Source organism: Ictidomys tridecemlineatus, chromosome 12, assembly GCF_052094955.1.
Source record: "Ictidomys tridecemlineatus isolate mIctTri1 chromosome 12, mIctTri1.hap1, whole genome shotgun sequence".
Taxonomy (NCBI): Eukaryota; Metazoa; Chordata; class Mammalia; order Rodentia; family Sciuridae; genus Ictidomys; species Ictidomys tridecemlineatus.
Genome location: NC_135488.1, coordinates 102,990,447 through 103,016,451, shown reverse-complemented (window position 1 = coordinate 103,016,451; position 26,005 = coordinate 102,990,447). Strand labels below are relative to the sequence as shown.

Genomic DNA, 26,005 nt, shown 5'->3' with positions numbered 1-26,005 from the left:
CAGGTGCCGGAGAGGGCGCCTAGATCTGCCCGTGCGCCTACCGACAGCCTCTGCCGCAGACGCAGGCCCTGGGGAGGCGTGGTCTCTCGGAGTTTGAGGACTCGCAGATTTTGCCCAAAGCCCCAGCTTCCCTTCTCTAAGGAGCTCGGCCTGCGCGCCGGTAGCCTGAAAGGTGCGGTTCTCGCACACAGGGCTACAAAAGGTAGAGAACGCTGCACACGGCACCCTCGAGGCCAGGCTGTTGCCCGCTGGCTGGTTTGGGGGCACTTGTAGGAGAAGAGGTTGGGCGTGAGTTCAGAGAGTCACACCTGCTGCAAAACGTCTGGCTCTGGAGACGCCGTCTAAAGCCTGCGGGGGCTGGGCGCAGAGCGCACGGTGCAGGCCCAGCGGCTCTCGAGGCCGAGGCGGGAGAATTGGAAGTTCGAGGCCAGCCTCAGCAAAGCGACTTAGTGGGAGCTTGTCTAAAACAAAAAATCACACCTTGTGGGGAAGCCTCTTGTTAGAAAAAACGTGGTTGGCTAGTGTTCAAACCCCATTTCACATCCGCTCAAAGTCAAAAGTATTGGTTGTTAAACAGAAAAGATGATGTCTGTGAATTTTAATTACTAAACGACTTTTAGTTTTTCTAGGGTCTCTGTTACTCGTGGCCACAATGAAAAACGTAGGCAGCCGTGATCTGGTAACTGCCACACTTCCCAGAGTCAAGAGCTCAAAAGAATGGCTGGAACCACAGCTTGCCTTCACCGAGGTACATTGAGGTTCTTAGGTGGGTGGGTGCAGTAGGCGATGGCTTGTGCTACATGGTATTTTTTCTGTTGCTTTCTGTTTCTATTTAATGGTCTCTTTGCTTTTTCACTTTTTAGCCTCTTAAGGTGGAATTATATAGGTCGTTGACCTCTCTCTTTCTTTTTTTTTTGGGGGGGGGTACCAGGGATTGAACTCAGGGTCACTTGACCACTGAGCCACATCCCCAGCCCTATTTTGTATTTTATATAGAGACAGGGTCTCCCTGAGTTGTTTAGCGGCCTTGCTGTTGCTGAGGCTGGCCTTGAACTTTCAATCCTCCTGCCTCAGCCTCGGGAGCAGGCTTGTGCTATTGCACCCAGCTACTTTTTTTTTTTTTTTTTTAACTCAACAAAGCTGTAAGTTCTTGAAGTACTGCTTTACCCAAATTTTGATATGTTTTAATTTCTTTTTTTAAACAGTTTTACTAAGATATGATTGACACAATAAACTGCATATATTTAAAGTGTACATTTTGGGGTTTGGAGATGTGTGTGTGTGTGTGTGTGTGTGTGTGTGTGTGTATCTCCCTCTGTCCTTTTGTAATCCACCTCTTCACCCCTTGCAACACTGCTTTGCTTTCTGTCACTATAATTTAATTTACATTTACATTTTTTATATATATATATTTATATATTAGTTGTAGTGAACTCAGTACCTTTATTTTCTTTTTATGTGGTGCCGAGGATTGAACACAGTGCCTCACACATGCCAGGCAAGCAGTCTGCCTCTGAGCCACAACCCCAGCCCTTGCATTTACATTTTTAATGCAAATGGAATCTTACAGTATGTAGTCTTTTTCTCAGGCTTGTTTCACTCATCATAATTATTCTGTAGTTCACCAATGTTTGATTTCTCTTTTTGCTGAATGTTATCTCATTAGATGGGTATATCCCAATTTGTCCACTGTATGGATGGACATTTGGGTTGTTTCATCTTTGGCTTTTATAAATAAAGCTGTTGTGAGCACTCACGAACATGTTGTTTTACAGACACATGTTTCATTTCTCTTGAGTAGGTATCTAGGCGAGGAATGACTGGATCATATGGTAAATGAAATTAACTTTTTATAATGGGTCAAATTGATTTCCAAAGTCATTAATTACTTTACATTCCCGGTAATAATATCTGAGAGTTTCAGTTTTTTGTATTCTAACTGATATTTGATTTGATCTGTGAACTGTGGGGTTTAGCACTGTAGCTGATTTAAAGGAAGTACCCCTGGGTCTATGTGACCTCTTGGGATTGGTTATCTAATTCTTTCAGCACTGTCCACCCCAACCCCAGTGTTTCTTTAGGGGTTTCCCACGTGCTTATAGGGTTAAACTCGTCTGAAGGCTCAGGGGGACCTTCTGTAGCTCTGATCTTTTGCAGATCTCCAGAGCCTTTTTGTGGCTTGTCTTCCCCACGTACCCTACTATCTTCCTGGGCTTCCCCCCGACTCCTAGATCCTTCTCAGTTTAGGGAGACACATGGGCTCTTTGGTTTTTGCTTTTTAGGGGCCTCTATCCTTCATTGGCTGGTGTTCAATATCTTAAAAATGACTGTTTCATTTATTTAATATTTTTTACTTATTTGGGGTGGGAGGGGTACATTTATTCCTTGTTACTCTTATGTCTGAAAGTGGAAGTTCTTATCCAGCCGTTTTTGTCTTCAGATGTTCCATTTTTTTTTTTTTTACTCCTTACTTTTGCAAATCTGATTACCCATTTGTTAACTCTTTCAACATTGTTTCATAGGCAACTATGGCTCGGTTAATTATTTTCCAATTTTTTTCTCACTTTTTTTAGACTGAATTGTTTTTCATTTTAAATTTTTTTTAGTTGTAGTTGGACACAATACCTTTATTTTATTTGTTTATTTATATGTGGTGCTGAGGATCAAACCCAGCACCTCGCACATGCTAGGCAAGCGCTCAACCACTGAGCCACAACCCCTGCCCCACAAGACTGAATTGTTTTTAATACTGTTTCTTCAAGTTCACTGACTCTTTTTATGTCATCTCCAATGTGCTGTTAAACCCACTCAGATTTGTTTGTCTAAATTTAATAATTGAATTTTCCTACTTAGTTTTTTTTTTTTAATTCTGTTTCTCTGATAAGATTTTCTATTCATTGACTATGGGCATATTTCCTTTCAGTTCTTTTTTAAATATTATTGGTTGTAGATGGACACAATACCTCTATTTTATTTATTTATTTTTATGTGATGCTGAGGATCAAACCCAGTGCCTCAAACGTGCTAAGCAGGTTCTCTATCACTGAGCTGCAATCCCAGCCCTCCTTAAGTTCTTTTTTTTTTTTTTTTTTTAAAGAGAGAGTGAGAGAGGGGAGAGAGAGAGAGAGAGAGAGAGAGAGAGAGAGAGAGAGAGAGAGAATTTTTTAATATTTATTTTTTAGTTCTTGGCGGACACAACATCTTTGTTGGTATGTGGTGCTGAGGATCGAACCCGGGCCGCACGCATGCCAGGCGAGCACATTACCACTTGAGCCACATCCCCAGCCCCCTCCTTAAGTTCTTAAGCGTAGCTATAATAGCGTCCTAAAATCCTTGTCTCCTAATTCTAATGTATTGGCCATCTCAGAATTGTTCTCCAGTGATTGCTTCTCCTCTTTCTTTGTGTGTTCACAATTCTCAATTTATTTTAGATATTATAAGTGATACATCATAGAGGATCTGGATTCTGTTATAGTCCTCTGAAGAATATTGAACTTTTTTTTTTTTTAAGTAGGTATTGAACTTTTTTTTTTAAGAATTTAGCTGAACTTGAACTCCAAACTTTGTCTTTCCTTGGTTAGTAGTGAATAAAGTTACTGTTTAGTCCTTTTTTTACCTTTAGGTGGGCTGCATGGAGTTTGCCCTGTGGGTATATAGATCAAGAAAGACTCTGCTAGAAGCCAGACAGGGTGGCTCATGCCTATAATCTCAGCAGCTTGGGAGGCCAAGATAGGAAGATCCTGAGTTCAAAGCCAGCCTCAGCAATCGCGAGGTACTAAGCAACTCAGTGAGACCTTGTCTCTAAATAAAATTATATATATATATGGCTGGGGATTTGGCTCAGTGGTCGAGTGCCCTTGAGTTCAATCCCTGGGACCTTCCTGTGCCCCCCCAAAAAGACTCTGCTAGAGATTTGGCCAGAGTTCATTTGAAGAATTTGTGGCTCTTTTCTTTTAGGTATTTCTCCTCTCACCTCCCAGCTCACATGGTTGCCTTCAACTAATTCCTGAACCAGTGTATGTGTTTCTTTCTGAGTTTTAGCTACCTCCTTTAGCTCTGATTAATCGCTGTTCTCAAAGTCCACAAAAACCTGAAAGTTCATCCAGGGCTGTTGTCTATTTCCAAGTGTTCACTACCTTCCATTGGCCCTGCTTTTGGTCACTTTCCAGTGTCTTCAATGTCTTTTTCTTATTTTTGGCTGGAGCTAGAATGTTGGTTCAGCCCCCATCATAGTCGAGAACAACAGATCCGACAGGAATAGTAATTCTATTAGGCAAAAAGAAGAAAGAATGAATTTTGAATTAGACACATTTGAATTTTTTAAAATATTTATTTTTAGCTATAACAATATGGTTATTTTATTTTTATGTGGTGCTGAGGATCGAAATCAGCGCCTCATGCATGGTAGGCAAGTGTTTGAGCCACAACCCCAGCCCAGACACACTTGAATTTAAACTGTGGTTTAGCTCAGGATTTTCTAGGAAACTCCTATGACCTTAACTTCTATGGGGTTAATTAGAAAAGATAGTTCTTTGATTATGAAATTTTACTCATCTGTTCTGGAAATAAAAAGTAGCGGGACAGAATTATTTCCACCACCAGTTAACCTGAGAATATTTTCTTTTTGTTTTGGTACTGGGGATTGAACCCAAGGGTGCTTTACCATTGATGTATACCCCAATCCTGTTAATTTTTTTTTTTTTGAGAAAGTGTCTCTCTAAGTTGCTTAAGGCCTCGAGCTAAGTTGCTGAGGCTGTCTTCGAACTTGTGATCCTCCTGCCTCAGCCTCCCAAGTCACTGGGATTGCAAGCATGTGTCACCTTGCCTGACTTCTTTCTTTTTAACTTGTGGTGCTGTAGCTTGAACTCAGGGCTTTGTACATGCTGAGAACATGCATGTAGAACATGCACCAGCCCTGAGAATATTTTATATTTATGTGATTATGAGAGGATTTAACTTTTGTATTTAATGGCAAATATTTAATTGTGGAAGGTTTGTTATGAAAATGGAAAAGTTAATGTTGTTATGAACAAGTCCCTAAAGATTATATTGCTTTAAAATCTGAAGATATGCATTGTGTACAAAATATTATTTATTATTAATATTTACTTGATAGCTAAAGAGTCTTTACTAATGATAAACTAATTTAATTATATTTATATCCTTACTGTCTGATAAAAGTTCAGATAATTTGTTGTCATGGAAAAATTAGTTGAAAGAATGAAAGAAGACCTTGATTGATAGCAAGTTTCTTTTTGTTTCAATAAGATATCTTTTTCTTTTTGAGAAGATCCAATCACCCATTTGATATGATTTTACATTTCATGAATAGGTGTAAGTTAATGGATAAAAATATAACTCTTCCTTGATTTATTTTATGAACAGTTTTTCTATTTTAGCTTATATTTAAGCAATTTTGAAAAACAAAATTAGTGGGTGAGTTCACCATGGAAGAACAGAAAGAAGAACAGGGGATTGAATAGAACTTCTTTCTAAGACCTTTTATTATCTTACACTAGTGGTATTTCTTATAGGTATAGCACTTGTCTTAGGTGGCACTAAGCATTTTATGAGACTGTTGACAAATTCTTAGATGGTTTTGTAAAACTTAAAGCTGGAAGACCAGTCTGTCTTATCTAGTTGATAGAAGCTGTTTGTGTGTATTTCAAACCATAAAGGAAAAACATTTTATTGGATGTGAAAAAAAAATGGATTCTAACTACTTTGTGACTCTGGGCAAGCCATTTTACTGTTATGGGACTCAAAATGCCTGAGAGCTGAGTTTATTTTTTCCCTTAGAATAAGCTCTAATCAAGAGCAGAAAGATTAAAATACTCTTTAAAAAGGTACTTGGAGATACGATTTGAAATAGAGAAACTGGTATGACTATGTAATAACAAATCCCATCATTATATATACCTGTAATGTACTAATAAAAAATGTGGAAAGAGGAAAAAAAAGAGAGAAATGGAAAAACTGAATTTTCTTCTTCAAAATCAGAACCTTTCACGCATATGTCTGTCAATGAGTTCAGATAGTACCAGTAATTTAATTTTTCAAGAGTTGATATTCAACATTTTATTCTGTTCTTTTAGGCCTTAGCTAAAGAAGACATTGATGCAGCTATTCAATCTATCTTATGTAGAGAAAAGTATATAATTAAGGTAAGAACTGGCTACAAAACTTATGTCAATGAACAAATTAAACTTTTTTTTTCACTTTCAATGTAATGTACCCTGTAAAGAATTTTAGAAAATAGAATCTAAAACATTTTTTAGCACTGGGATTAACTTTAAGGGATCCTGGGAGTGTTTCTTATAGAATTTCTTTCTTCCTACAAGGTGGGGGGGAATTCCTTTAATAGATACATCTGAAGAATATCTGCTTACTCACTTGTTCCTTCATTTTATAAGGATTCTACTGAGTCACTGTGAATCACCTAATTTTTAGAGTGTGATCAGAACGCCTGGTTGATTATTAATTATTACTCAGATATGCATGGGTGAGCACTGGATTTAACTGTAGCAGGATGAGCTTAAGAGAACATCCATGCAAAGTATAATAAAACTGTCACTCTATTTTTAAGAATTTTCTTTAGACAAGCATGGTGGCACAAGCTGTTAATCCCATTGACTCAGGAGACTGGAGGCAAGAGGATTGCCATTTTGAGTCCAACCTTAGCAACATAGTAAGACCCTCAGCAATTTAGTGAGACCCTGTCTCAAAATAAAAAATGAGAAGGGATGAGGATGTCACTCACTGGCAAAACACCCTTGGGTTCAATTGCAGTAACGCACACACACAAGAATTTTCTATCATATTCTTTAAAAAGAAAAGAAATTATCACTGGGGATAACTGAAGAGTATTAGACCCAGAGAACATCTCAGGGTTTCTAATATTTTTTTTCCTTTTGATTTCATGATGATGCTACCAATCACATAATTTTATTTGTTACATGAAAGGTAGATGAGAGGTTTTAGTGAGAATGTTTAGTTTATGGTCTAATTAGGCATCTTCTTTAAAAGGTTCTAATACACTTTTGCATTTACGTTTCTCTTTCCTCATAGAATGTTCTCCTTCCTCATTCTCTGCCATTCTTTTTTATTATTGCATAATCAAATAATTTTATATTCTTTAAGGCCCAGGCCAAATGTCTCTCACTTTGAAAATCTTTTTTTTTTTTAAAGTAAATCACTTTTTTTTTATTGTGGCAAAATATGTACTGCATAAAATTTGCCATTTTACAACTTTTAAGTGTACCATCAGTTTTATTAAATATGTTCACAATAATTCTGCAATCATCACTGCTATTTCCAAATCCTTTTGTTACCCCTAAACTGAAATACTGTACTCAATAAGCAGTTAACTACTTATTTTTACCTCTCCCAAAGCCCCTGGTAACCACTAATCTACTTTCTGTTTCTACAAAACAGATTGAACCCAGGGGCACTTTACCACTGAGTATATTCCCCAGCCCTTTTTTATTTTTTATTTTAAGACAGGGTTTCACTAAGTTGCTTAGGGGCTCACTAACTTGCTGAGGCTGGCCTTGATTTAATCCTCTTGGCTCAGCCTCCCAACAGGCAAGTGCCACCATGCCCAGCTCCACAATTTTTGCCTATTCCATATATTTTACATAGGTGAAATCCTGCAGTATTTGTCCTTCTTTGGCTTATTTCACTTTGGCATGCTATTTTCAAGGTTCAGCCATGTTGTACCTTATACCAGAATCTACCACCGCCCCCCCCCGCTGTTTTTTTTTTTTTTTTTAGAGAGAGAGAAATAATTTTTTAATATAGTTTTTGGTGGACACAACATCTTTATTTTATTTGTATGTGGTGCTGAGGATTGAACCCAGCGCCTGGCACATGCCAGGCGAGCATGCTACCACTTGAGCCACATCCCCAGCCCAAGAATTTACCTCTTTTTATGCTTGAACAATATTCCCTTGTATGTGTATGCCACATTTTATTTATCCATTTATTTTTTTGATTGGCACTTGGGTTCTTACCACCTTTTGGTAACTGTGAATGTGGCAATGAATCCTGGTATGCAAATATCTAATTAAGTCCTGTTTTTAATTCTTTTGAGTGTATAGCTAAATGAGAGATTGGGCTGAGAGAGAGAGAGAGAGAGAGAGAGAGAGAGAGAGAGAGAGAGAGAGAGAGAAGTGGGGACACCCTTACTTGATGGGAGACCCAGATCTACAATCATGACCAGCCATGCTTATCTCTTTTTTTTTTTTTTTAAAGAGAGTGGGGGGGGGGAAGAGAGAGAGAGAGAGAGAGAGAATTTTTTAATATTTATTTTTTAGTTCTCGGTGGACACAACATCTTTGTTTGTATGTGGTGCTGAGGATCGAACCTGGGCCGCATGCATGCCAGGCGAGCGCGCTACCGCTTGAGCCACATCCCCAGCCCCATGCTTGTCTCTTTAGTTAGATGCAAAAACTCCTGCATGTGCTTGTACCAGATCAACTAGAACAAAAACAAGACCCATTTAAATGGCTCCAGATTCAAAGACCTGCACAATGTGCCCACAACTGATTTAATGGCTAGACAGCTTAACCAAGAAGGTCTGAACCCCAGATAGCAAACGATTGACATGGATTTGATCCTCACAAAGGCTTACCCGGGAACCTGCACTTTTCTTCTCTTGTTAGAGGGCGGCCCATCCCAGGGTGTGTCCCTTTTCTTCTCTGAGACGTGAGGGGCACCCACACCCTGCTCTGCTTTGCAGTTTCTTTGCTAAGATGTCTTTGCTTGTGCTTTGTTTTTGAATTTGTCCTGAAATTCATTTTAAGAACCTCCCTGGGCTGAGTTGAGGTCCCACTGCCCCTAGGAGGGACCTTCATAAAACCCTGTCTGGTGACATAAGAAATAGAATTGCTATGCTGTATAGTAATTCTGTTTAATTTTCTTGAGGAAACACCAAAATAGGAATTTTTTAAGACTCCAGAAAATTTTTTTTTTCTCTTCTATGTCTTCTTCAATTACTGTGTGGCCCATATGTGTGATATTCTAAATATACACATGTTCTTTACTCTGTCCTCCTCTGCTGTTGGAGTTGTTTAGTTTGTCTCCCCAAGGAGAGCAGACACGTCCTCTCAATTATTCCTGTACTCCTTGTTTTCAGCACAGTATGTATCAAACAGTAGGAGCCAAATAGGTATTTGATTTAATGAAAGCATGTGTGGGTCATTTTTAGGAATAATTGAGATTTATGAAATTTTAAAAATTTCATAAATCGAAAGTTTTAGGATAATGTTTGTCTTTTCTATCCCTGTTTACTAGGAATTTGATAAGTATTTGCAACATCATGACTTATTAAATACGAGAAGAAAAGAGATGTTATATAAAAGATGGGTTGACCATGTGGCAGATCCTCTCCAGAAGAAAATTATAGACAAAGTTTGTTCACATAAGAAGATTAAAAAAAGGAGACAAGAGGAATTAGATAGTTTTCTGAACTACGTAAATAAAAAGGTACTAAGAAATCATTTAATGCTTTTTTCATTGAGTTTAAACATTATGATTGTCTTTGTTTGCTTACTATCTAGTCATGCAGTCTGCTCCCTCTCCTCCTATGTATGTGCAACACATACCTGTGACAGCAGAAAACATTCCTACCTCCAGGACATGGGAAAGAATGGAGGAGGAGGTTGAGGCCCGGATTTAACTGTGTACATGGAAACCATTTTGAAATTGTTTATTTTATTTGCCAATTTAAAAAATTTGGACTCTAGGTTTAGGATATATTTTTCAATTTGCTCTGAAACTTGATTAGTTGAAAAGTTATTAAATATTTCTGTTCTTTTTGCATTTTTAAAAGATTGCAGATGTTTGTTATAAACAAATTTCCAAATCCTTTGGTATTCCAACAGGCTTCATTAAAATCTTACAAATTTTAACTAGATTCCTTTCATCACTATTATATGTATTTACTACTGGAATAAATTAAATTTAATTTCCAATTTAGTCTTCTCTTTCTTATTGCATTTGTCATTGATGATGCCACTTTGAAGCACAAGAATGAAACTGTGTTTGACTCTAGTCCTGCCATGCTCAAAACCAATTGTGTACCTTTTATTCTTACATGTGGTTTTATTTCCATCTTATAGGGAAATGCATTTATACAACATTATGATCCAAAAGAATATGATCCGTTTTGTATGAGCAAAGAAGACCCCAATTTCATGAAAGTAGGTAAATTTCTCATTTTAGTGTTGATGGTATGTGTCTGGTTGTTTTGAGTGGCCCTACTATATAACTCGTCCTTTAATGATTCCTTAAAAATGCAGTAAGAGTTTAAGAATAGTTCTTCATCTCTATATCTTAAGAAAAATCCAAAAGGCCAAAGTAAATTAAAACTTTATAAAATTTGAAAATATTGTATAATAATTGGGTAATAGGTAATGCTTAAAAATTCCTTAGACTTTTAAATTTGATACACAAATAATCCATTTTCACGATAGATCAATGAGAATATTGATTTTTCAAATGCAGAAAATAAAAAACAGTCATAATTCCATTACCCAGAGTTAACTCATGAACATTTTTCTGTATATCCTTCTAGACTTTCTATATTTATGTGCACACACACACAAACACACACACACATATATGTATAAAATACAAAAATACTCTAAATAAAATACAAAATACTGTCTCTTAAATAAAATACAAAAAAGGGCTGGGGATATGGCTCAGTGATTAAGTGCCCTTATGTTCAATTCCCAATATCAAGAAAAAAAAAAAGAAACTTTTTTAAGTAAATGAGACTATGTCATACATTTGATCTTACAATATGCTGTCACTTACAGCAACAATTTATGGATTGCTTCTCTGTCAATAAATAGAAACCCATAACTTTAATCATTGCACAATATTACGCTGAAGCCTTAACCAAGCCTTAGAACTTTTTTTCTCAATATCTCCCACTGTATAAGGTAATTCACAGATGACAAAAGCAAAGCACAGATAGGTTATGTGTCAAAGTCACTCCACAGCAAACAGCAGAGTGTAAATGTGTTTCTAATCATGTACTTACCATACAGCCTCCTTTTAGCAGATTCCCCATTTGAACATATAGATTGTTTTTGAGTATTGCTGTCATAAATGACTTATGATGCACATCTCTGTAGCCTGATATTTCTTGTTGTTTTCCCCACAGCCAAGTTGCTAGAAGTAGAATTGCTGAGTTCAAGGGTGTGCATGATTTTGATTCATACTGCTGGACAGTCCTCCAGATAGGCTGTGTAACCTATACTCCCAGCAGAGTCCGATTTTCCAGCATTTGGCTAATGGTGGATATTATTAAACAAAATAAAATTTTCCCCAAAACTCCTTTGGGCCCATAGACATTTTTCAGCCGCTGACATTTGTTCTGGAATTCTAGATCTTTTTAAAAAAAATTGTGTGTGTCTGTGCATGCATACCACAGTCCCTATTTTATAGGTGAAAATTAAACTGAGAATTTAAGAACTAGAGTTTTAGACACACTTATCAGGAACACAGATATTGAGATTTTAAACTATATCTTTTTCATACTATCTTAGTTTGTTCCTCCTTCTATCCCAAAATACTTTAGACTGGATATATTGTTTATTAACATCAAAAACTTTAGTGGGATGTGCAAGATCAAGGTGCTATTCTTGAACACCTTCTAAAGGGCCCTTCTCACTGGTGAATTTGTACATATTTGATTTGGAAGGGACACAAACATTCAGACTATAGCAAATACTAGAATCCCATTTTTCTATTATCTTAGCATGTGCCAAGTCCTATGCAGAATGTTGTTTCTCTCTTTAAAGTTTAAAAATTGATTTGTTATGCATAAATCACTAGGTGATATAAAAATACTTTAAAATGATAGTATTGCTCATATTGTCTCTTTTTATAGCAAGTTGATGTCTTCTCTTTATAAGTAGCACTCTTCATAACTTCTGTAAAAGCACCATTTTAAAGGGCAGTCTGAGCGCTGTGTATTTTAACTCTAAAAGTCATGTTTTGCATTCTATTTATCCCAGGATTATTACTAGAAAGATACATAGATGACCCAGTATAATTTCAGACTAGGGTCTAAGCCATGAATGTGACAGTTGCTGAATTCTGTTTTCTTATATAAAACTGTCATGTGGGGCTGGGGATGTGGCTCAAGGGGTAGCGCGCTCGCCTAGCATGCGTGCGGCCCGGGTTCGATCCTCAGCAGCACCACATACCAACAAAGATGTTGTGTCCGCCGAGAACTAAGAAAAAATAAATAAATGTTAAAATTCTCTCTTTCTCTCTCTGTCCCCCTCTCTCTCACTCTCTCTTTAAAAAAAAAAAAAAAAAAAAAAAAAAACAAAAAACTGTCATGTGATAACATTGGCCATTAAAATAGATCTAGTGCTTTACTATTGTGGTTAACAGATGATTTACATTTTTTTAATATTTATTTTTTAGTTGTAGTTGGACGTGATACCTTTATTTTATTTATTTATTTTTATGTGGTGTTGAAGATCGAACCCAGGGCCTTGCACATGCTAGGCGAGCATTCTACCGCTGGGCCACAATCCCAGCCCAGATGATTTACATTTTGAATAGCATTTTGGTAAAGTTTTGCATAATTTTTAATTATGTTGGTGATTATGGATGCTAGAATAAAGACAAATATGTGGATACATTTTTTCCTTTTGTGAACAGTAAAGGGATTTTAAAATTTAGGAATATATGATAATGTAAAAGAAGTTTTGAAGGGGCTGTGGATGTGGCTCAAGCAGTAGCGCGCTCGCCTGGCATGTGTGCAACCCGGGTTCGATCCTCAGCACTACATACAAACAAAGATGTTGTGTCTGCCGAGAACTAAAAAATAAATATTAAGAATTCTCTCTCTCTCTCTTTTAAAAAAAAAAAAAAAGAAGTTTTGAAAACAGAACCCACACTTTGAAACAAGAACTAATCTTGCCTTTTTGACTATAGGGCCTTGTTAAGAGAAGTACTACAGTACCCCATCTCTTTGTAATGGTTAAAAATATACAGAGGGTCTACATAATAGATATATGTTATAGAGATAGGTAGATGATAGATAGTAAATAGATGATAGATAGCTAGATAGATCCTGCTATTAGTATGTGGACACTGTATTCTTGAATCTTCTGTATAAGAGCCATATGTGGATAACCTACAATAGATGAAAACGTTTACTCCTCAGACCTGCAATCCAGTCCTCAAATAAGCGCTTCTCTTGTAGGTTATCATCCCACCGTTTCGTGACCCTCTGAAAAAAGCACAATGTGACAAGGATGATGAAAGAAGAACTCTCCTTCAGTGTGAGACTGGTACTCAGCTTCAAGTTTTTACGTGGTTTCACAGTCCAAGAGCAATGACAGTTGCATTTAAGTGTGCTAATTTGGATTACTCGTCTTCCTGCAGGCAAACTATATACAATGAAAGAATTTAAAGAAATTGAGAAGATCCAGTCCAGATTCCCAATAATTTCTAATTCGAGGCACTTTATGACTCCAAATGAGTGGCTGAAACTGCCTACAAGATACATAGAAAGTGAATTTTGTAAAAGGAGCAGGTAATGGCTGATATACTAGAAATTACGAACATTCTAGGCTTTGAAAATTCTTTCTTTCTTTTTTGGTGGTACCAGGGATTGAACCCAAGGGCGCTTTACCACTGAGCACATCCCCAGCCATTGTTTTATATTTTATTTAGAGACTGGGTCCCACTAAGTTGCTTAGGACCTCACTAAATTGCTGAGGCTGGCTTTGAACTCATGATCCTCCTGCCTCAAGTCTCCTGAGCCACTGGGATTATAGGCATGTGCCACCACACTGAGCAAAATTTTTTTCTTGAGATAGTGATAAAATATTTTCAGTTATTATTGTTTTTTAAATAGATTTTTTTAGTTGTAGATGGACATAATATCTTTGTTCTTATTTATTTGTTTTTATGTGGTGTTGAGGATCGAACTCAGGGCCTCACACAAGGCAAGCACTCTACCACTGAGCTATAATCCTACCCCTCATAGTTATTATTTTTAAAAGTTTTCATTTTTAATGAAAAATCTATAATTCCTTGATTCTCTGTGATATTTACTTGGGTATGGTCAGGATTTTCTCTTTATCTTTGGTTTTCATTAACTAGGTTATGATGTTTTTAGATTTGTTTATTTGTTTCTGTCTTACCTAAGGGTCTCTGAAATTAGTTTTTATTTTTATTTTTTGGTATTGGGGATTGAATTCATGGCCTCATGCATGCTAGGTAAGCACTCTACCACTGAGCTACACCCCCAGCCCTCTCAGATTTTTGTATCTGTGGTTTTATGTCTATTTTGGGGAGATTCTAGAACATTCTTACCTCAGTTTTTTTTTTTTTTTATGCCCCAGTCTGCTATTTGGTTTTTTTTTTCTTCACTTCTGATAATCTAATTATGTCTGTTAGACCACTGCTGACAATGTCCACATTACTATAGCTCTTATTTTTTCTCTTTGCATTTATTTAGATGATTTCTACTGACATATCTTTAAGTTCACTGAGACTTTCCTCAGCTGTGTCTCATCTACTGCAGAGTCCATCAAAAGAGCGCTTCATTGCTGATATCATGATTTTTATTTCTAGCATTTTCATTTTATATTATTCCACAAAGTTTCCACTTTTCCTGAAATTCATCATTGGTTTAATACATGTTGTCTACCTTTTCCACTAGATTTTTTTTTTTTTTTTTTTTTAGTTTTTGGTGGACACAACATCTTTATTTTATTTTTATGTGGTGCTGAGGATCGAACCCAGTGCCCCACGCATGCCAGGCGAGTGCGCTACCACTTGAGCCACATCCCCAGCCCCTCCACTAGATTTTTTTTTTTAACCATACTTATCACAATTATTTTAAATTCCTTGATAGTTCCAAGATTAGGATCACTTATAGATCTGATTCTGTGGATTTTTTTCATCTCTGTACAATGTGTTATTTTATCTTGCTTTTTTTTGCATGCCTTATAATTTTTGACTGAATACCAGATATTTGAAGTGGAAGAATAGTATAGACTAATATTTTTCCCTAGAAATGAATGTGCTGCATCTGTCAATCATTGGTGTGTACAATTGGGCTATATTGTCAGAAATTGATCAGTTTGCATACAGCTATGGTTATTGTTACCGCTAGTGTACAGGGCCTCAAACGCCTCTAGTGGTAAGTTGCTTTGCCTTGTGCTTGAGGGGGGACTAGTCATTTTAATCATTTTATGCACCTAAACTTGCTTCTTTTGTGTTGTTAATTATAGGAAACATTAGGATTCTTCCTTATCTCTTTCGGTTTTTGGTACAGTGGGTTGAACCCAGAGTCACTTTACCACTGGGCTACATTCCCAGCCCCCCCCCCCCTTTAAATATTTTTAGTTGTAGATGGATGCAGTACCTTTATTTAATTTATTTATATGTGGTGCTGAGGATTGAACCCAGGGCCTCACACATGCTAGGCACTACTGAGCTCTACCACTGAGCCACAACCCAGCTCCTCAGCCCTTTTTATTTTCAGACAAGGACTCACTATGTTGCTTTAGGCCTCTCTAAATTGCTGAGGTGGCCTTGAATTTGTGATCCTTCTGCCTCAGCCTCCCAAATTGCTAGGATTAACAGGTGTCCTCCACTGGGCCTGGCTGCTTCTTTATCTCTTTTTCTAATCCCTTTAATTAATTCGGCACTGAACCCTCTCATGCCTACTCTTACATCTTCTTCTAATCTCCCCTTCCTTAACAATCCCAGACACTACATCTGTACTCCACTGGCTGATCTGTAATAACAACAGTTTCTGTGCAGACGCGCTCTAACTACTGGGCCACACCCCGGCCGCTTAAGTTTTGAGTTTTCATCGTGTGTGTTAGTTTCCTATGGCTGCCATGATAAATCACCACAAACTAAGTTGCTTAACACGAGAGAAAGTTTTCTCTCACAGTTCTGGAGGCTAAAAGTCTAAGATCAAGGTGTTGGCCGGGCCGTGCTCTCTCCGAAGGCTCCGGGGAGGACTCTCCCTTGCCGTTCTCCTAGCTACTCGTGGTTGCTGGCCGTCCTTGGCATTCCTGGCTGGTAGCCTTTCTCTCCAACCTCTGCCCCCTTCATCACCTGATTGTCTCTGAGTCTGTGTCCAGGTTTTCTGCTTTTTATCGGAAATCTGGTGTTGGGTTAGGACCCACCCTAATCTAGTGTAACTTATTTTAACTTCATTACTTCTGCAAAGATCCTATTTCCAAATAACACTACATTCACATATACAAGGGATTAGGAACTGAATGTATCTTTGGAGGGGAACACAGTTCAACCCACAACACCACAGTAATTCATTCAATCAAAGAATTATGCATACAGTTGTACCAGTTGTACTTGCCTTTAAAGAACCATAATCTAATTCAGAGGACATTTGAGTAGATTATTCTATCATAATGTGGCAAATGCAATAGCACTGACATGCACAGGTTGTTACGGAAGCATAAAGAGAGACACCTCATAGAAACTAGTAGAAAAGAGATAAGAGGGGGATCTTGGATACAAATGGAAAAATAAGGAGAAGAATTAGTTTCTTAAGATTTAAATTGGGCTGGGGATGTGGCTCAAGCGGTAGCGCGCTCACCTGGCATGCGTGCAGCCCGGGTTCGATCCTCAGCACCACATACAAACAAAGATGTTGTGTCTGCCGAAAACTGAAAAATAAATATTAAAAATTAAAAAATATATATATATATATTTAAAAAAGACTTAAAATCATTCAATGTTCTATTTCATACTTTTATTAATTTAAATATTATCTCCATTTTGGGTACATCCAAGGTGAAGCGTCCTCTGAGAAGTTAACAGTCAGTGAGGGAGGAATCCATATGTGCCTCATCTCATTTTATATATTTCTGGGGCCATTTTCCTTATCCTTGAAGTTCAGCCTTAGAATTCAATTTTTCTTTAAAGGTAATTGACTGAGTACACAATTTTAGGTTGACATTTATTTCCTCTTAATGCTTAAGCTATATAATTTTTTGATCTCTATTGTTTTTTAATATATATTTATTTTTTAGTTCCAGGTGGACACAATGTCTTTATTTTGTTTTTATGTGGTGCCTCATGCATGCTAGGTGAGCGCGCTACCACCTGAGCCACATCCCAGCCCTCTATTGTTGTTTTTTAGAGTCTTCTGCCATTCTGATTTTTTGTCCTTTCTTTGTGATTGCTTTTAAGAACTTTGCTTTGTCTTTAGCATTCTGTGTTCTTTCTACAGATGTCTATGCATGGATTTCTTTTTCTTTAACTGACTGGTACATGTTGTTTTTCCTGGATCTCTGTATTTATATGTTTTACCAGTTCAGGAACACAGCAACATAGCAACAATCACGTTAAATATTGCTTTTTTCCCCTCATTATTTCCATTCTGGTTCTGGATTCAGAATACTCATATATATGTCTCTCAATATATGCTTTACATTTCCTGTCTCCTAATATATTTTCTATATTCTGTATCGCCTTAGGTAATTTCTTTGGATATATTTTCCGGTTTGCTAATTCTTTCTTCATGGTGTTGAATATTAAAATTTTAATTTTTTTAAAGTTTCTTCTTTGCCCCTATCATGTTTGTTTATTTCTGACAGGGTCTCACAACTTTGCTGTCTTGCCGATTGGATCCTTTCTCTCTTTAAATACTTTATGCATTGCCATACCACATCTGTATCTTATCCATGCCATCAAGTTGCCCTACTCAGGGCAAAAACCACCTTCTAATCAACTCTGAGGGCAAGACTGGAGGAACCTAAGGCACCCATCTGGCACCTCATAGCAAGGGAGACTGGGAAATGGAAAGCTTGATTCTCTCTGTGGAAAAACATTTTATGTTTATCCTTGTAAATGACACATCTTTACAACTTCTTTTTCTATCCAAGTGTAAGCTCCCAGTGGATAGGGAGTGGCTTAAATTTTGCCTGGCTGATTCTTTGTCCTCAGTGAATCGTAGATCAATCCCCATCATGATTTCAGAAACTCTTAATTAATCTTGTCCAGTTTTAAGTAATGGTATTTTTGAGCAGATACCAAGCAGTCAGTGTATAACAATGATTTCTGCATAAATTTAACCTGATATTGTTTTCAAAACATCCTCACACATGTTCTTCGGTTACAGGTTAAAAGTGAAAGTGAATGTTAATGCTAGTAGTCTTGATTGGAAACCCTCGGCAAGAGCGCCTCATCTGACGGAATACCAAGAAGAAAAGTCAGTCACTTACAAGTAAGCCTGCTATTGCTCGGCTTTGCTCTCCTTCCATTTAAATGCTTGCCTGTGCTGTCACCCTGCCATCCTTTCAATTGCTGGCATCTGTGCCAAGGCCTCACCAGGCTCCGGTGCCACCTGACATCAGGCACTTGCCACCGTGGTGTCTGGGTGAGGTGACAACTTTCCTCTGGCTTAAGGAATAAATAACATAAATAACAAGTATAGAAATGGGGGAAATGCTTGAACTCTTGTACCTCTTGTTAAAGGTTAGGAGATTTTTAGTTAAATTGAAACAGTATACAGGGTTTGGGATGAGTTTTGGAAGATGGTAACTATTACAGTATTGAATCCAGACTGAAAAGATGTCATAAGCAGAGAAGTGGTGCCTACAACCACATGAAACATGGATCCTCTTAGTTATCCTCTTAGTTAACTAGTTATGCAATTAAAAGTAAAGAGATTTCTGTATGTAATTACATAACTTGTAGTAATCTGATTCACAGTAATGCAATCCCTCAGACATTGCTGGAGGAAATGTGAAAAAGTACAGCAACTCTGGAAAGCAGTTTGGTAGTTTCTTAAAATGCTAAACACTAGATTACCATATGACACAGCAGTTCAACAAATAGCTTTCTCCTTAGGAGAAATAAAAACTTATGTCCATATAAATGTCAGGATGTGAGCATTCATAGCAACATTGTTCACAATAGCAAAAATAAAATAATGGAAACAACTCAAGGTTCAACTGATGAATGGATGAACAAGGAGTAGCCATATGATGGAATATAATTCAGCAATAAAAAGGAAAGAAGTACTGATACAACATCATTAGACTCGGCAAAGGAAGCCAATCACAAACGACCACATATTGTGTGATTATTTTTCATATGAAATGCCTAGAAAAGGCAAGTCTATGGAGGTAGAAGGTGCATAGTGGTTGCCAGTGGCGGGGAATGGAAGTCACTGTGGATAGGCATGAGGTTTTGGGCCAATGGAAATGTTCTAAAATTAGATCATGGTCATGACTGCACAGCTCTGTGAAAATACTGAAAACCATTGACTTTACACTTAAAAATGGGTGGCTTTTGTGGCATGTAAACTGTACCCAGCAAAGCTGTAAAAAAACAAAGTGGAAGAAAAATGAGCTTACATTTCATTGGGCAGGAGGTTGGCCTACAGGTCCCTGTTCCAAAAAGTGCCAGCGTAAGCAGCCCTGATTTCCCTTCCTTTTCCTGAATAGGTTTGGAACTTGGTTTGTCAATGCCAGGCGGCTGCAGCTGGGGGCATTTAGGGCAGCTGGCTTGGTGCCGGCAGGGTACTTGCCCGTGGCTCTCAGTGGTTCTGCGGAGGCTGAGGAGGCAGAAGCATGGAGTCCAGAGTTCAGGAGCAGCCTGAGCAACGCAGCCAGACCTTGTCTCGGGAAAAAATAAATTAAAAGAAAAAATAGAAACGGATGATGTCAGAGATGGAGTTAACTGGTGTGCACTTCTCAGAGTCCCTGAGGTGAGGCAGCTTTGTTCCTTGAATAGGCAGCGCTGGATAAAGGAAGTACTGGAACTAAGCCCTATTTGCTCAGTGGCTGAAGGCCTTAAAATATAGAACGATTCAGAATCACTTGTGTATGTCAGAGTCCAAAGGAATAAGCCTCTCTCTGTACCCTGACTGCTGCAGTCTCAAACAGAATAACATGTCTGGATAAGATTTTAAGGATAATCAATATCTGCATTCTAAATTCTCTCAATTGGAAAAAAAAAGAGAGAGATTTTGTTTTCAAATACCTCTTGTAGCAGAGGGTGACCCAGATCAGAAGGGGAATATCACCTTGTTGGGGAACCTGGGAGTTCGTATTGAGGTAAGATGCAAAGAATACTAGGGTAAGGTAATTCCATTTATTTGGGTTTATTTTTCATAAAATCATGTAAATTCAATCTTAAAAAAAAATGTAATGTGCTACAATTGAGTTGAGAGTTAAGAGAATCCCTTCCTTCCTGGTTCCTCCCTTCAGAAACAAAGGGCCATCCTTTCCAGAAAAAGAACCTCTCTGTTATCAGGAGGGAAAGAACCCAAGTACTACAGAGGCCAACTCTGAAGAACGTTTTCCTTCCTTAAATGTCAAGCAGGAGGCAGAAAAGGATGAAGACCAGGATGGGCGAGAGCCAGGGCAGCACACGGGGCAGCCATTGCAGGCACCGCAGTCTGAGCAGCGGGGAACTGCACCGTGTGGCGGGCTTCCCAGAGGAGAGGAGGCAGGGGACACCTGCTCTAGTCGGGGTGGGGTGGGGGTGGGACAGGAGAAACTGAGAGGCGGTGTCCTGTGCTCAGAAGGAACGGAGAGCTGTCGGCTCCATCCCGGCAACTTGGCAGAGCTGCACATGGAGGCGCCGTCTGTTGGGGGCCTTGCTGTGCGGGATTTCCCTGGCTCCCTCTCCTGAGGTCCCACCTGTCTATTTTCCTACCAGTTCTCTACTATTTGCCACTTACACCCAAGCCAGGCCAAAGTTTTGTTCCTTTAATTCAATCAAGACAGAAAACTTTCCAAAGGACCAACACTAAATTAAAGTAGTGAAATTTAAAAATAAAAGCCCCCAAATGTAAACTATAGAAAATACAGGTGTCTAGCGTTCAGAGCTCTCCTAGGAGAGCCCCAGTGAAACCTGCCGACCTTGCCCAGACCGCTTCCAGGACGGCGAGCTCTTCCTCAGTTCTCTCCACCAGCTGTCCCCTGCCTCTTTTGGGAGTGGCTTTAGAGAGGTCAAAATGCTTCCTCCTCCTCCTCCTCCTCCTCCTCCTCCCCTCCCAGTTAGAATTCATCAGTGAGCGCGCAGCTCAGAGGAGGTCAAGGTTCGACTCCTGTGGTTGCCCTTAATCTGACACCAGCCGGTATGTGCCATGCTGCCCAAGTTCAGCCCATCAAGATCAAGTCTGTGAACCTGAGGTGCACTGATGGCCCCCGAGATCAGCCCCCTGGGTCTGTCTTCCACAGGTTGGTGGTGACATTGCCAAGCTAGCTGGTGGCTGAAGGGCCTGGGAATCACTGTGAAACTGATGGTTCAGACAGGCCCAGATCAAGGCTGTACCCTCTGTCTCTACCCTGACCATCAAAGCCCGCAAGGAACCTTCGAGAGACGGAAAGAAACGAAAAAACATTAAACACAGTGGTAACATCAATTGGGATGACATTATCAAACTTGCCCAACAGATGTGGCTCTGCCTTTAGCTAGAGAACTTTCTGGAATTCTTCAAGAGATCATGGGGGCTGGCCAGACTGTAGGCTGCAATGTTGATGGCCGCCACCCTGAGGGTATCATAGATGACGTCAACAGCAGGATGCCCAGCTAGACAATATTTCAACAAAGGATCGCCTGTGGAAGAAAAAAGAAAGATGGAGAAACGTGAAGAGCCTGTGTCTCACTTGGCGATCTGTCCGGCTGACTTCTTTCCTGTCTTTCCATTTCCCTCCTCCCTAATGGATTTTTTTTTAAACTCATGAAAATTTATTAAAATTTCATTTTGTGTCAGTTCCTTTTACTGCCACATTTCAGTACCCTCCCCAGTGTTTGTTTGCTCTCTCAAAATTTTAACGTGCACCTAGACCTGCTCTGAGCCAGGTGGCGTTGGAGGGGCTGGGGACTTAACGAGGCACAAAGCAGCAAAGCTCTCGTCAGTGGCACTTGCATTTCGATGGGGAGACAGACGATAACCAAAAGTCCCTGTATCATCCTGCAAGTTAGTAATAAGGACAGGGCTGTGGGGCGGGGATGGGCCAGGAGGGGAGTCAGGGAAGGTGCTCTGAAGAGACGTGCGCAGCAGCAGCCTGAGGAAGTGAGCCAGACACCTGGATCGGCACAGGAGACTGCCCGAGACGGGACTGCAGTTGGCATGTTCAGGAAGCAGCCAGGGCCAGCGAGGCTGCGACACAGTGTGAGGGAAAGGCAGGGGACAGGCTGGGGGAGGCAGGTGCCCAGCTGTATGAGGGTCACAGGCCACGACAGGGAGCTGGAATACAAGGCAAAGTGGGATGGGAAGCCTCTCCAAGGAGAAACAACAACCTTTTCAGCGAAAGAATAAGGCTGCTGTACACCCTATCATAGGCGCAGGAGAGCAGCTAGGAGCCGGGACTGGGCAGAGGAGCATGGTGGCCGGAGCTCGGGGCGGTCGTGGGGAGCGGGAGGTGAACAGGCTGGCAGAGCTCCTTCCTGTTGACGTGGTGAGTGGGGGGAAGCAGGAGTCAAAGACAGCCCTCTCCTAGATTTCTGTCCTGAGGGGCCTGGTGGCCTGTGGACCTATTCACTGAAGAGAGAAGTGTGAGCAGAGCCGTCCTGTGTGGGGCTCAGTTCGGGGCACCCGGCCTCCAGTGCAACATGGAAGGAGCTTTGCCAGGTGTACTTACAAAGCCACTCAGGTTTCCTTCACCAGCCACCTAAGCATGTTCTGTTTGGGGTAGTTTCCTCCTGTCCTGGGCTTTTCAGAAGGTAAAGTCTTCTGGCTACAAAGTCTCCCCTAGGTAGTTAAGATGGCCTCTCTGGTCTAACGGCAACAATGCTGATCTTCATTTCTCTCCGTTCTCGCCCTGGCCTGGGCTGCTGAGGCTGGCAGTACAGGACAGGAGAGTGGGGTAGACATCTCCTCTCTTTCCCATCCTCCTCTTTATTTCTTATCTCTGCATCATGCCACTGTGATTCTAGTCTTCTTCAGAGTCCTAGTGGGAGGGGGGAAAGAGGTAGTGGGGCAGGAAGTCTCTTATCCCTAAAGTTTTTTGTTTGTTTGTTTTGGTATCAGAGATTGAATGCAGGGGTGCTTAACCACTGAGTCACATCCCCAGCCCTTTAAAAAAATATTTTATTTAGAGACAGGATATCGCTAAGATGCTTAGAGTCCCGATAGGTTGATCAGGCTGACTTTGAACTTGTGATCCTCCTGCCTCAGCCTCCCGAGTTGCTGGGATTACAGGCATGTGCCACCTCACCCAGCTCCTCTTACCTCTAATGTTATGATACCTAGTTTAGTCTAAAGCATCCTCTAGGACACTTTCAAGTGAGCTTCAGAGAAAACTCCTATTGCTGGAGATTTCTCATCTGAGGGTCTCTTTTCCAGCTGGTTGCTTATGACCCTACCCCTCAGCCTCTGATGCAAGTCCCACTACTCCTTCTGCAGAGATTTGCTCCTTCAGGCAGGATCCAAGCCAACACAGCCTGGGTCCATTTACTTAGGTGGGCTCTAAGTAAATGACATACTGCAAACATGCACCCCAACACCTGAAGTGTTGTCAGGAGTGCTCGCAAAACACCAACAACTCTTTGCAAAAAAAAAATATAAAAATAAAAAAAAAACAAACAACACTCCTATTCAGTTTAAATTCTTGACTTCTTTTTTAAAATATATATATTTTTAGTTATAGTTGGACACAATTCCTTTATTTCACTTATTTATTTTTATGTGGTGCTGAGGATCGAACCCAGGACCTCGCGTGTGCGAGGCAAGTTCTCTACTACTGAGCCACAACCCCAGCCCATCTTTTTAAAAATATATATATTTTAGTTGTTGATGGACCTTTATTTTACTTATTCATAAGTGTTGCTGAGAATCGAATCCAGTGCCTCACAAATGCCAGGCAATGCTCTACCAGTGAGCTACAGTCCCAGCCTCTGACCTTTGACTACCCCTCATGTGGCTGAGTAGTTAAACACCACACCAGTTTCACCTCTACTTTGCAAATCCTGAAGAGTGGTCTCCACACCTCTCTTTAGAACATCGCATCTATTGCCTAAGAGACTCAGAGACTAGAATCAGGTGCGCGTCCATCCGTACTTGTGACCTGCCCATTCCACCTCCCCAGGGCCACGCAGTGGGCAGCAGCACGCACAGGCTGGAGCTGGGAGGACAGTCTTGGGTGGAGATGAGACTTTGAGCCATCTTCACAGAGATGCTGTTTGATTAGGAGCTCACATGGCAGTGAATGTCAGGAGAAGGATGAGGACTAGTCCCGAGGAACTCCAAGATTTAGAGGCTGGCAGGAGGAGGCAGAGCCAGTGGAAAAAATGTGAAAGGAGCAAGTGGCTGGCCACCAAGGTAGGAAGAAAAGGAAAAGCGTGATGTCGCAGAGGCCCAGAGAGAGGGGGTGTCAAAAAAGAGGGCACCACCACCATGTCACAATGCCTCCAGGCGGCAAGCAAAATGAGGACTGAGGATTTCCTCTGCATTCAGCAAGACTGAGAAGCAACTGGTGACTTTATCACTGAAGTTACCGTGGAGTCCTTGGAAGGAAAGCTTGATGAGAGGGAATTCAAGAGAGGACAGGGTGAGGGCGGGAAGACAGTGAAACTTTTGTGGAATTTTGCTATCAAGGGAGTGGAGAGATGGGTTGGTGGCTGGAGAGGGTCGGGGACAAGGCAATGTTCTTACCAGATGCCAGATGTCATGATTGGAAATGCACCAGCGGGAGAGCAAATTGATGAAGCTGGGGCGGGGTTGCTGGCGGGAAGAGCAGCAGATAGAGAGGTGGCATCCCCACCCCCTGTGGCCTGTGCAGGTGACAGAATCCAGGTTCCTCTCAGGGGATGGGCTGGCTGTGGAATAAAAGCTAAGAAAGAGGAGCTGACCATATAGCCCAGCTGGTAGAGTGCTTGCTTGGCATGCCCAAGGCTCTGGTTTCAATCCCCAGCACCATGAAAGAAAACGACTCTCCAGAGGTTCACGGTGGCTCCCCTGGGCTAAAGCCGAGGGCACTCAGTTTCCTTGTAGTGGAAGGAAGGAAAGCAGAGTCTGGATAGAGATGATGTTAGCTGGGCGGATTCCGTGAAGGAAGATGGTTTATTTCTGCTCATTTTCTCAATGACGTGAGGTCATCAGCTGATGGTGAGGTGGGGTTTAGAGATCTAGAGGTTTGACCAAAGAATGGAATCTAGTATTTTCTAAATCACAACCATCTTAGTATAAATTACTGCTCCAAGTCTACTGACCTCGGAAAGCAGGACCATTGGGGGTCCTTCCAATCATATCACGCATTGGTGACCTGCTCCATCCACGCTAGGGCTGGCTCTGTCCCTGAGTATTTCCATGTTTCCGAATCGAGATAGAGCAAGGCAAGGCGGAGGCAGGGGACTCAGGAGACCTGCCTGCAAGATGAATCACTCAGCTCTGCCAGGACCAGGCTCCAGGGCCTCTGCTCAGCTTAGCTGCTTGTACTACCGCAAGCCCCTCGCCACTGCAGCACACTCAACTGTTCCCTTTTGTCACCTTCCAAAGGTCTCAGCAATCAAGGAGCATACAGTGGGAAGGGGACACAGGACAGCTGCTTCAGGAGTTTACCTGCAAGCAGGAATCCTGCAGGTGAGGACTGAGGAGAGCCCACACATCCTGTTCTATCTCTAAGGAAAACATCTGCAATAAATTTATTTTTTTTATCATTCGTTTTTCAGCTCAATGCCTACAGCAATTAAGAGACGGCAATACCATGGATGGACAGTTATTGCAAAGGTATTTTCCCCAGAAATTAAAAAATGTTGCTGAAACAATTCACAATAGCTAAATTGTGGAACCAACCTAGATGCCCTTCAGTGGATGAATGGATAGGGAAACTTTGGCACATACACACAATGGAACATTACCCAGCATTAAAAGAGAGTAAAACCATGGCATCTGCAGGTAAATGGATGGAGTTGGAGAATATAACGCTAAGTGAATCAAGCCAATCCCAAAAAAGCAAAGGCCGAATGTTTTCTCTGATATGAGGATGCTGACTCATAATGGGAGGAATAGAGGAGCTTTAGA

General features: G+C 40.4%; 1 protein-coding gene across 9 annotated transcripts; it reads left to right on the top strand.

Annotated features, from left to right (window-relative positions):
* Window positions 1–56: 56 nt before the first annotated feature.
* Fam228b (family with sequence similarity 228 member B) lies at window positions 57–25,854 on the top strand. 9 transcript variants are annotated; one of them, XR_013429186.1, is made up of 10 exons: window positions 77–202; window positions 621–748; window positions 6,096–6,164; window positions 9,295–9,486; window positions 10,122–10,202; window positions 13,235–13,322; window positions 13,417–13,567; window positions 18,146–18,250; window positions 19,476–19,738; window positions 21,219–21,779. XR_013429186.1 is itself a non-coding variant. In XM_005322593.4 (10 exons), exons 2-10 carry the CDS (start codon window positions 653–655, stop codon window positions 25,742–25,744), a joined length of 957 nt encoding a protein of 318 aa, XP_005322650.3. In that variant the 5' UTR covers window positions 77–202; window positions 621–652; the 3' UTR covers window positions 25,745–25,854. The 9 variants fall into 9 exon arrangements, 8 of the variants coding, with proteins under 8 accessions (XP_077885714.1, XP_040127325.1, XP_005322650.3 ...); XM_005322593.4 differs by lacking the exons at window positions 19,476–19,738; window positions 21,219–21,779 and adding exons at window positions 25,481–25,564; window positions 25,654–25,854; XM_078029588.1 differs by lacking the exon at window positions 19,476–19,738 and having other exon boundaries at window positions 57–172; window positions 20,241–21,779.
* The last annotated feature ends 151 nt before the right edge of the window (window positions 25,855–26,005 follow it).

Bases quoted from the DNA above. Each gene is read 5' to 3' on its own strand.
- Fam228b (XM_078029588.1), top strand. From the start codon at position 653: ATGAAAAACGTAGGCAGCCGTGATCTGGTAACTGCCACACTTCCCAGA. The intron at 10,203-13,234 runs GTAGGTAAATTT...CTTCTCTTGTAG, and splicing joins AAGACCCCAATTTCATGAAA to GTTATCATCCCACCGTTTCG. The intron at 18,251-20,240 runs GTAAGCCTGCTA...TCCTCCCTTCAG, and splicing joins GAAAAGTCAGTCACTTACAA to AAACAAAGGGCCATCCTTTC.